Below are 12,771 nucleotides of genomic sequence, written 5' to 3' on the forward strand. Positions count from 1 at the left end.
GAAGTAGGTACTATTTTTACTCCAATTTTACAATTGAGGAAACTGAGGCAGGGTTTAAATGGCTTGCTTAAGCCAAATAACTAGTGTTTGAAACTGAATTTGAACTGTCTTCCTGATTTGATCCCTAGTATTTTATCCATTGCATCATACATATATCTGCTTGTAAATTGCCATTATTCTTATCTTATGATGAAACTGAGACTTCAAAGAAGTGAAATGATTTGGTGAGGGTGACATACCTATTATTGGAAATAGGATTTGAACTTAGAATAATGGCTATGATACTGGTCTTAGTCATGAATACCTAAATATTTTTGTCAAAGTATAATTTTAAAAGAAATTTTAAGGGGCAGCTAGGTAGTTCAGTGGATTGAGGGGAAAGCCTAGAGATGGGACATTCTGGGTTCAAATATGGCCTCAGACATTTCCTACCTGTGTGACCCTGGGCAAGTCCCTTAACCCCCATTGCCTAGCCCTTACTGCTCTTTTGCCCTGGAACCAATATACGGTATTGATTCTAAGACAGAAGGTAAGGGCTTTAAAAAATTATTTTCAATTCAAAAATCTCTCCCTCCCTCTACTCTGCACCACCATTTGAGAAGGCAAGAATTATAATTCTTACCATAAATATGAAATAATGCAATATTTCCACATTAGCCATGTTGTGTATATGTGTGTGTTGGGGGAGAAGGTGGAAAGCAGGCAAAATAAAGCAAAAACAAATATGCTTTAATCCCACTCAGGATTCATCAGTTCTTTTACTAGAAGTGAATAGCATTTTTCATCATGAGTCTCAGAACTGTCACAGATCATTGTATTGATAGAGTAGCCAAGTCTTTCCCAGTTTGATTAGTTACAATATTGCTATTACTATGTACAATGTGCTTCTGGTTCTGGTCGCTTCACTTTTTGCATCTGCTTATATGTCTTTCCAAGTTTTTTTAAAACCATCCCCTTCATTACTTATTATAGTACAATCATATTCAGTCACAATCATATACCATACATCTTGTTTAGCCATTCTGTAAGTGATGGACATCCTCTCAGTTTCTAATTCCTTGCCCCCATAAAAAGAGCTGCTATATATTTTTTGTAAATATGAGAGTGCAGATGAGAGTTAAGAGCCCAACATAAGAGCCACATGTGCTCCAACATACAGTTTAAGACTAATAATAAGTAACTTCAAAATGGCCAAAGACTGAAGTATTGGGGGAAAAACAATTCCTTTTCCATTGGCAATAACAGACTAAGGCCAAATTTCAAAATAAGGGGTTAATCTCTACCAATTTGGAATTACAAGGAATCAAACAGTACCCTGAAGGTTTAGCTCCTTTGGTATCATTTAAGTATATGAAGAACCTACAGCAGAAACCTTAGTTTTAACCCAGAAGTCAAAATAAGGTTTGGGGACACATTTCTACCAGTGACATATCTTCATGTAGGAGTGAATTCAAGTTTTGACTTTAATGTCTGAAATTGCACTTGAAGATACTATTTTAGACGACTGCAGAAATTTGGGATTCCTCCCCCTCCTTTTATTCTATTGCAGTTTGGTCAAAAATTCAAAGGATTTTATGATATTTAAAATTTAAATAGAAAAAATTGGCAACCATACAAAACAGTTTTTAAATTATTTGTGATGGCCACAGTAACCATTTTATTTGTATGGCACACTAAATCACTATAACTAAAAATTCTTATTACTACTGGAAGGTTTGAGACAATTTTTTCCCTCTCTCCAAACCTACAATTAGCTAAAATTACTATGAACAGGAGACTTATATTGCATTTTTGGGGGGGTAAGGTGGGGAGTGGGATGAATCCTTTATGATTAGAAAACCAAGACCCACCAAGACAATATGACATTAATAATTGTGTACAAGGAATTCTTTATGACCAAAAAACTAGTTTATTCATATATAGAAGCAGAACTAAATATCAAATGGATTTAAGATAATATGCATCAAACACATACATATAGCTGAATATGTATTATATAAATGAGAACTTTTGTCAGCACCTTGGGTCCCCTTAATATTTACCAATAGATTAGGGGACTAGGAGCTGGGAAGAATCTTAAAAATATCAAATCTAACCCCTTTATTTTGAATATGTGGAAATTAAGGTCCCCCAAATTTGCAATTTGCTTAAGGTCACATAGATTATAAATAGAACCAGAATTTGAACTGAGAATGTCTCACTTTCCACTGGTAGCATGCTGTCACTCCTAATAATTGGCACATTTATAATTATATATATACATATATATATAAAATGGGTACTTGTAAAGATTCTAGAATGTATCTTGTGTGAAGAACTTGTGATTATGTTCAGCAATCTACTTTGCTTTTTAATCCATGTTAACTCTTCTCACATCCCACATAATTTTTTGACTATACAACCAAGAATGGATGAACTGCCAGGCTGTTAAGAAAGTCATTTAACAATTAAAGCTATTAAGAAGAACACAGTAATCATTCACCAAGCAACGGATTCTGCTTTGATCTTTGCAGAATAAATTTATTAGGATCATTAGGAAATAATGCAAGTACATATTATAATTCTGGTTAATGTTACTCAATCTTTCTCTGCCTTGGCTTTCCCACTTGGAAATGGCAAAAACTATCTATTCATGCTGACAGTATAAATGTAACACAATAAAATGTCATTCTGTATCATATTGATACAGAATGTGATACTGCTCAGTTACTGAAGGCTTTGCCAGAGGAATATAAGCGAAAAGGATCAGTATGGCCCTAGCTGAGGACTAGCCTAATTCAGTGGGCCAAAGCCTCAGTTAGAGATGAACTGGAGGCAATGAATTTTTCAAATAATACACAATGATAGTCTACTAAGGCACAAAGTGGTTATGATGCTCATTGATGAAATGATAGGTCATCAGATTATTGTAATGTTGGTAATATTATAATGAAAACACCATTAGGTTGCCTACATTTTTTCAGTTTTTATCAATATTTATTTATATGAATCAGAATTGAAGATTAACTGCACCCCAACCCCAACAACACTAGGTAAGAGTTTAATATACTTAAAATGCACACACTTACAGTCAGACATTTACTTTCACTTAAATAATAAAACAAAACAAAAAAAAGTTTTGTTTCCTAAGTACTATTTAAAAAATCCTTGATCCATAGCTTTAACCACTTTTCAGAAGAAAGCATTATTTGCATAGGTAAATATAACCCCATTTAGTATAGAAATTTGAAAATTAAACTTAGCTAAGAAAAACTACTTTTAATAATTCAGAGGTTTGTTATACCAGCTTTGAAAAGTATAGCATGAGAGATTTGGGGAACAATAGTTTCAAGCATAAACAGATTTATTGATGTATTTACAATAACATGCATGTTACTATTTACAACTTGAAGACAAAAATCTTTAAAATTCTTATTTCGTGGACTGCACTTGAATGATTTAGTGACTACAATACACTTTTTATTTTAGCTGTAACTTTACATAGTAAGTGAATAACAAAAGCTGTGTATTGGGAGCAATATTTATTTACCACCTGTAGTAATGTTTACCAGACAATTAGTAAAAGACATTTTATAATTTCATACGAATGCAGAGCCAAAGGCACAAGTATCAGTGATTATATTACATCTTAAAATAGCAACAAAAGGAAGCACTCATTTCAGAAGATTTTTAATCAATTTCAACACTATTATACATGAGAGGAAAAAAAATTTTCTGAAAACATTCCCTCATTGCATCAATAGATGTATACTCACACATTATAATTATTTTTGACATTAATATACTAAAGTAATATTCTTCTATAAAACAACAAAATACATACTTTTTGATTAGCCCATGCTCCCATTTTTGATGGAAATTAGTCAGCTCAACCTATTCAGGCTAAAGATTTATATGAATGTTATATTCAATCAATTTAAAAATGAACAACTTTGAAATAGGCTGTCAAGGAGAATACACAGAAGGTTCATCATCACTTAAGTCTGAATCATCTTCATCCAATTCTCCTTCAATGACTGACTTCTTCCCTTTAAAACATGATACCACTAATCCAATTAAGAAGGCCTGTGAATTAAAAATAAATCGTTTTAAAAAAAGAGGTAGATAACAGTGCATTAAAGTTCAATAGCACAAATAAAAGCACAAAATTAAAAAATTAAAAATATTCTTTTAGAGATAGAATAATCACTGATAAACTGACTTACTGCAATGAAGGCCCAGTTGCCAAAATAATAGACAGCACTAAAGAACCAGAACTTGTGCAGGAACAGGTAGGTTCTTGTGACAATGCACTGATCTACAAATTAAAATTAAACAATTTAGGTTTTCAGGAATTTTATTATCCAGTAAGTAAATAAAAACTTTAAAAATATATAATAGTGATAAAATTATGCCTTTTATTGAAAACTGAGGTATTTTCTAGCTAAATGTATTTGTAACATACTAAATCTTTCTAATGAAATAAAAAATAGTTGTACTAACAATGATAGTAGAAAGAGATAAAAATTGCTCTTGGTGGAAATTCATCAAAACAGAATGATAAAACATTTGCAACCTATTTATTATTAGTATGCTATGCTTTTGCAAAGACTCAAGTATTTGTGCAGCTTAAAACTAAAAGAGATTTCTTGTGTGCTTCTGAAAAAGTATAAAACATTAAAAAATTTTAAAAACAATTATTTGTTACCAAGCTTCTTTTTTTAAAATAAATTATTTAATTAAGAATTTTTTTATAGTTACATGATTCATATTCTTTCCCTTCCCTCCTTCCTCCCCCCTCCCATAACCAACATGCAATTCAACTGGGTTTTACATGTATCATTTGTCATTAAGCTTCTTGCCTGAACTTTACAGAGAATATTATAGTTGAAATGAAGAGTGAACTACTTTTTTCTTCAACATAGGTTACTTTGATTCCACAAAATTGTATTCTTGATTTATCTAAATGTTTCATAGGGTCTGAGATTTATTTTCTATACCTGGAAGAAACCTTAGAGGCAACGAGTCCAACTTTTTTTCATTTTACAAATGAGGAAATGGAATCACAAAGAGGTTAAGTGATTTGCCCAGGGACTAGCCTTAGTGATAACTAAGAAGTATCTAAGGGAGAATTTTATTTTAGGTCGTTCGGATTCCAAACATATTCCAAATACTTATATTATCCATCACATTGCCTATCTGCCTCCATTAGCTTAACAGTCTATTTGCTAATATTAAGGTGCATTTAGCAGATCTTAAGTGATCAGTGGTAGTAAGCAGGATTTCCTAAGAGGCTAACCAGGCATTTGTAACCTCAAGAGTCTGAACACAAATCCTCCAATAAATTCTTACTCTTTTTTCGGTATTAATTGTATAAGCAATTAGAAAACATTCTATATTTGTTATTCAAAACAGATAGTAGTGAATTTGAATAAAAGGACCTTCATATCCTCACATGAAAAATGAGGCTAGATTCTTCCAACTCTAAATTCTATGATTTTACAACAGATGTTTTTAAACTATCTGTACATAAATAAGTTTATAAGAAATCAATACCATTGCAAAGTTTAAGAAAGAGGCAAATATACTGTTTTATTTTTGTTCTCATTGACCATTTTAAGCTCCAACATAACAAGGGCTATTTTTCTCAAGGCATAATTTGTGGTTCTGTTTGAGATTTATGTTATTTGAAGTCTAAGACTTTAATAAAAATCAGTACATAACTTACTAAAAAAGAACTAACTTGATATCTTACTTGAAACTCCTCTTACTTTATTTTCCTCTTAACCATTTAGATCACTCTCTACATATAATACCTGTTCCAAGATGTTATATATAGCATTACACATATATTTTGGTCTAGAATTCCCCAGCATGTAGAATGTGGTATGTGGTAGATGTTTAAGAAATTTTTTTGTTGATATTGTTGAAATGAAGTCCCTTTAATGAAACATAATTTCAGCAGCACTTTGGCTGTATCTGCCACTAAATATAAAAGTATTACAGGTAACTCTTGATTATTTACAGTATAATGTAAAGCTGAAGGTATCTTATACTTCATACTTGGACTTCCAATATCCATTCCTGCATTAAGTTTCCATCAAAGGAGAATCACTGAGAAAGTTTATGAAGAGCTAAGGTCTTGTTTAGACTTAAAATTTTATTATTTTAGTATATAAATGGATAATGGTGTATAAGAAATCTACTAATTGTAGATTCTTAAAGGATATTATACAGCTCTTTACTGAAGAAACTTTATTACCTTTAGCTATAAAGGAGTGCAAATCCAATCACTTCAACAGTTTTCTTCATATTCATTGCTGCTCTTTTCAAAGAGCAATGTCATTTCATTACTGTGCCAAAGAACTTTTACCTTTTATTTTTCTTTGCTTAATATTTATAGAGGGAAAATTACAAGTTTTAAAACTGGCAATATTCCAACAATTTCATCAAGATGAATTTTAAAAAAGATCTTATGCTAAGAAAGGTAAAGTCTAACTAAAGGGGTACTTAACCAAGAAGCCTAAGGCATTGTATAGTAAAATGATCAGAGGATCTAGAGACAAATATTCCTTCTCTTACACATACTCCTAAGTAAACCTGGGCAAGTCACTTAACTCTCTGAGCTTCAATTTCCCTATTTAAAAAAGCAGAGGGTTGGACTAAATGATCTCTGAGATACCAAGATCTCTTTCTATCTCTAGACATATAGTTCTATGATCCTATAAAGAAGAATTCAAGTTACTAGTATATTCATACAGATGTTCTCTAAGAAAATATAATTCCAAAGAAGAAATCTTTAATATAAACGTTGAAGTCTTTTTAAAGTAATGGCAATAATCATAGATGATGTAATATTATTAGATTCTACCAGTTGAACTCTCAGAAACAGTTTAAAAAATCATAACTGTATACCCCTAATGTTATTCTAGTTCTTAAAGCAGGGGTCGGCAATGTATGGCTCTCGAGCCATATCTGGTTCTTTTGAGGGCCAGATATGGCTCTTTCTGCAGGAGCCATAAAGTCAATTTTTTTTCAGGCGCTGTTACAGGAGCGGCACTGTGAGCACTGCACGGCTCTCACGAAATTACATTTTAAAAAATGTGGCGTTCATGGCTCTCACGGCCAAAAAGGTTGCCAACCCCTGTCTTAAAGTTTTCCTCATCTTTGAATTTCTCATTATAGGGATGATATTAGAAAATAAGTATTGTTTTATTAGTTTAAAGATAAGAAGTAGAGAAATTGACTCGAGGAAGAATTGGAGTTTCAAATTGAGCTGAGAGAGAGTGTTAATTTCAAGTGTTGGCAGTTATAACCATTATTTCTATGAGTTTCACTGGCTGGGTGTGGCATTCTATGTGTGGGCTTCTGGCAGCCGACAGAGACACATGCAGTTTCTTTCTCTCTCAGGGCTGGAGAAGGTAACATCTTTGCCCCTCTCTATCTCTGAGGGAAAGACTTGAAGGAGCTTAGTGTTTTCTTTTCCAACTTGGGAAACTATTCATTTATCTGTTACTGTCTATAGATTAGTTAAAATGTGAAAAGACCAAACAAAACCTGGTCTTTGGTTTGGCCTCTTGAGTCTGTTCAGGCTCAGAGTCCTAACCTGATTCTTGTGGAGTTCTAACCAGCTACCCTTGGTTATCTTTATAACTTAAAGGCGAAGTTAAGAGTTAGAGTGGTTAGGTTTATTTAGAATAGTACAAATTTGGTTAGTTATAGTTAGATCAGGGAGGATTGGCATAGTCTATGAAAACAACAGAAGTGGTTCTTTGTGGGACCTGGGAGTTTATTTGAGTGGAGTTAGAATCCCTTAGAATTAGAAATCCTTTTTCTCTTATATATATTTAAATGAATTGTTTATTTTTCATAAACAAGAGTCTTTTTAGCATTCCTTGCACCTGGCCCTGAAGGGAAGTTCATTTTTGAGCTTCGCTTAGCTTACCACTGAAGATACTTTGATAACATCTATCAAAAGTATCAAGAAACAATTTTGAACCTTTATTTTCTAGTTCTCTGTCCATTATTTGTGTGCTCGCCTATTTTATTTTTATAGGCTCAAATGGATTTCTTTGGTTATGACAAATAAGCTGTGGTATGAAGTGGTAGTTAGCTAAATACTAAATCTTATAAAATTTCCTCCACAATTTTAGTATCTTATTTGAAAAATAGGTTAGCCTAATTAAAAAAAATTAACTGATGACAATGGTTGTAAAAATAAGAGCATCGCCTTCTAAATATATATTTTTCCCATGGAGAAGTCAAGAGGTCAACCTCATCATCTGTAGCCTTCCAGCTGCTCACTTGAATTACAGATACTATAGCTGAGAGATCTACAGATGGCTCTTTACAGTTACCTGACTAAACAAATTATGGTAAGCATTTTGAACCTGATTCGCCTTCAAGGTATATTTAAATGAAACTGTAGAAATCTAGTTACTGAACTGCAGAGGACAAGAAGCATGATAAGGTCATGATCTGTATAGGTGAAATGAATATCCACATCCTAAAATCACAGAACCATCAGAGTAAGTTCAAAAGTGTCCTAAAATCATTTAGAATATTAAATAATTTCACTGCATACTGCTGATTAAAACACAATTACTTAAAATGGTATAGGGATGTTTTAGTTAAATCTTAGAGATGAAAAGTCAACAAGGAGAATAGATAAGTATAAGAATGAGTATTATGATGGATAAGCTATTGAGGTGGGACAGTAAAATTTTGGAAGGAAAAAAAACATTCTAAAAGATTTACTTCCAAAAACAAACTAGAGGAACAGAAAATGTTTCTTATCTTTTTTTTTTTAAGCTATCCTCCTTTCATCTGCTCTAAGTCTAAATATACCACTATTTAGTAAATTTAATTTTATAAGAATCACTGGAATCTTTATTCTTCACATAAGAGTTTAGAGACACTGATATATAAAGGACAATAAGTAAACCCTATATAACACTGCTTGGCCAATTATTAATAAAGAATACATTATTAGTAAGGAATCACAAGCTAATCCCACCATAATGTCATAAAACTGTGCTATAAAGTTATTCTGCTAATCACCCAAGATGAAAATCGAGTAGTCAATAATGGTCTTAGGTTTTTTTTTGAGATTTTCTTGTATTAATACTCTGACTTTTTCCAGGATTATATGCAGAAATGTTGTTCATATAATATAAAATCCTCAAACTTTTTTTTAAACCCAAGGTCATTTTCCAGGAAACCAATTAAAACAAGTGAAAGCATACCAGCATTCTTTAGTTATACAGTTGACTGGATAAATGGCTTTTCAAATGGACACTAACTTTTTACAAGGTTAATTTCTAGTAGGAATTTTAAGACAGACTAGAAAACATTACTTTCTCTTATAGGAAAGGGGCTGTTTTTTTTAACTTTTCTTCGTTATCCTCCACACTCAGCACAGTGCTTAGTACAGGTGTTTAAAAAATGTTTGTTGGCTAATTCCTGGTACATTTAAACTTAAAATAATTTTGTCTTAAAGTCTTTATGGAACTTGTGTAGATTGCAAAAAAAAATGTGAAAGTAAACAAGAATTATGTTTCAAATCTGACAGAACAATTAATAGGTGACCTAAACTAAGAATAATGTGTTGTCTACACAATGAAAAATGCTATTTTTTCCTTTTAAATTGAGACAAGGAAGATATGAGATGCGTAAGTCTTCACTATAACCACTAGCATTTTATCTCAAAGGTTTGTGAATTTGGTATTTTCTTATATTTATCTTAACTTTTCTAGCCAATTTCAATAAGTATTTTAAAACCTTGAAAATGCTCTGAGTTATATAAAATAAATAGTAGTGGTTCATAGGCCAATATTAGTAGATCAGATCTAAACTTACATTAGAATAGAGAGGCGCCAATCAATTAGCAAACATTAAGCATCTACAATGAAGCAGGTACTTGGAAAACAAGGACAAAAATGAAGTGGTGCCTTATTTCAAGGTGTTTATATTCTATTGGGCCTTAATTTACTTATCTTTAACATAAAGGTACTAGACTAGATGATTTTTAAGTTCATTTTTGACTCCAAGATGCTAAGATTCTCTAAATCTATGATCCTAAATTATCATTTTGAAGTGAATTCTGAAGATATGAGACTCAGGTTCATGTTTAGAGCTTTAAAATATGATTTCATAGTTGATTAGGCTACCTATGGCATATTACTTAAATTATAATAACTAAGTATATAGCACTTTAAGATTTGCAAAGTACTTTACACATATTTATTTCATTTAATTTACATTTCAGAATATGATTTAAATGAGCTTCTTATACATAGTCCTAGAGTGATGATTCAGGTATACTGGCATTTCAGCTCAGAAGACACAAATTTAAGCCCTGAATTTTGACATTATCAAATGTTCATCTACTTAAAATGATATGATGAGACCAGCAATTTGGATATAGATAAAAATATGCAAGAAGTCTTCCAGTTTTATTCCAGTATAAGTGAAGTTACAGTATAATCTACATGATGCTGGTGCTAGCAACCAGGGAAAAGAATGAAAGGAAACTATTGCAACCCAAATATCAGATGGGCTCAGGCAAGTTACCCCTGAGGAAGAAGTGAGGTCAGAAGAAAAGGAAGATTTGACCTAAGGAATTTTTACTCTACTGTTAGGGTACAGTTCTGAGTTTTGTTCACAAAAGAATATAATCCCAAGACATGAGTTAACTCACAAAAGATTTGTGACCACTGGAAACCAGCGGACTATCTGCCTAGCAGATTACAATATAAGACCAACTGATAGAAAAAGGTCTATCTAAGGCTACAAAGTTTACATCTATTTAAGAAAAATTCTCTGGTGGAAGTTCCAAACGTACAGCTATACTTTCAAGCCATAATGGCCCACCTCCTTATATGTCACAGATTGCTTCTACAGGTACTTTCATGGCTTCAGAAATACTGGGTCTATGGAATAAGGCAGCTATTATCCATGTTTCTATTCATTGGATGATAATCACAATGACTTGGCTAGTGCTGTTACTCTTTTAGGAAGGCAGCATCTGATAATGTTTACTAAAATACATATCAATGAATTGCTATATATTCAGTTTAAAAATCAAATTCTGAGATTTTGTGTACAGAGCTTAATAGCAAAGGCCCACTTCAAAGCCACAAATTAGTTTCTATATGAAATACTTTGGATTCATTGTCAGTTATTTTTCTACTAGAGAATGCAATAGGCTTCATATGGACCTTATTCTCTGGATATAAATTTATTTCTAGGCCTTCTAGATCAGTGTCTGGATGCAATAAAAACGGCTTGCTTGGATTTGCAAAAGCCAAACATGGTCATAAGCATGAGGCAGCTGATCAAATTGTTGTTTACATTCCTCATCTCAGGCTTCTTCAAATGGTTCTAGAGGGTTCAGAATAGTGTATTCCTTTAGCTCCTTGGTTTCCAGTACTTCTCCACTATATACCCATGAATGAAATCACTGAGAGCCTTAATGATGAGTGATGTCATAGTTCTTTATCAAATTAAGATAATGGCACTAAGCAATGCTAACAAGGTTTTTAACTCATGAAAATTCCTTAGACATAGGGGCATATCCAATTTCTTAGGAGTCAGTCTCCATTCCTGGCTAAAACACTACATTACTCACATACCTGATAGGACATCAACAGAACTGGGACTAATCAACTGACAACTTCAGGCCAGCATCTTCTTGGTTTCGTTTCGTTTCCTTTTCCTTTTCTTTTCCTTTCCTTTCTTTTCTTTGTTCCTTCCTTCCCTCCTTTCTTCCTTCCCTCCTTTCTTCCTTTCTCTTTCTTTCTTTCTTTCTTTCTTTCTTTCTTTCTCTCTTTCTCTCTTTCTTTCTCTTTTTCTTCATGTTCTTCTATCAGTCTTTCCAAACCTTGATAAGGCTCTCTAAATATACCACTGCCACCTCAGATCATCAATTACCCTTTTCTTGAGACACTAGAAAGCTGAAAAAGCTTCCAAAATTCTTTGGGGCCTGTACTTAAAGTGGTAGAATCTATTATGTTTATGAAAGTAACCTTTTCTTTATCTTTCTCTGTGAGGGTATGTGTCACTGCCCACTGTGAAGATCTTATACTGAAAATCACAAGCTACCTAGAAGATAATGCAAGCTATTTTGAATTTGTGGCATGATGTAATGACAATCTAGTTCTCATGTTCAGAATCCTATAATCTTCAATCTTTGCATTGTTCTAGATTCTTGAGTATCATTACTGTGAAGGAAGCATACAAACTAGAATATTTTATCTTGCTACTGTTGTCTAATTAATTGTATGGTGGTGCTTCAGATCCTTCATCCTAGAAAGAGTCACCCTCCAAACTTGAGTTTAAAAATATCAACAGTTGAGGTAGATTGTGTCACATATCATTTATCAGTCAGGTTTGGATAAAAAGAATAAACTAGTTTTGTTAGGTAAAAAAGTGTGATCAGTTGCACTGTATATTGAATATTTTCATCAAACGTCATATGGTTATGTATTCTCATCTGAATGACTGAAGTTGGTAGGTAAACCTGATTTTCTGATTTTCTCTATTTGTTAGAATGCCATTTGTAGATAGATTTTGATGGGTGCAGACTTGTGTGCTGTTGAAAGAAGCTTCTGGGGAGAAAAGTGTTCCTATCAAAGAAGCGTGTCAGTTTCCTGTCAGTTATTTTACAACTAACAATCCTAAAGAACTGTTCAAGGCATTGAGAGGTTAAGTGATTTGCCTTGAATAATACAGCCTGTATGTTTTAGATGTAGACCTTGAAAGGTCTTCTTGACTACAAGGCTAACCTTCTAT

At 32.7% G+C, this 12,771-nt stretch overlaps 1 protein-coding gene across 1 annotated transcript in view; it reads right to left on the minus strand.

Moving 5' to 3' along the window:
- Positions 1-2,504: 2,504 nt before the first annotated feature.
- The window catches only part of LMBRD1 (LMBR1 domain containing 1), a 210,764-nt gene continuing 200,497 nt past the window's right edge, over positions 2,505-12,771 (minus strand). Inside the window, exons 15-16 of the mRNA XM_044676019.1 lie at positions 4,206-4,297; positions 2,505-4,065 (exon numbers count right to left, since the gene is read on the minus strand). Of these exons, the coding sequence (XP_044531954.1) occupies positions 3,946-4,065; positions 4,206-4,297 (212 nt within the window). The 3' untranslated portion in view covers positions 2,505-3,945. The remainder of the gene's footprint in view (positions 4,066-4,205; positions 4,298-12,771) is intronic.

This window comes from Gracilinanus agilis, chromosome 4 (assembly GCF_016433145.1).
Source record: "Gracilinanus agilis isolate LMUSP501 chromosome 4, AgileGrace, whole genome shotgun sequence".
NCBI classification, from domain to species: Eukaryota; Metazoa; Chordata; class Mammalia; order Didelphimorphia; family Didelphidae; genus Gracilinanus; species Gracilinanus agilis.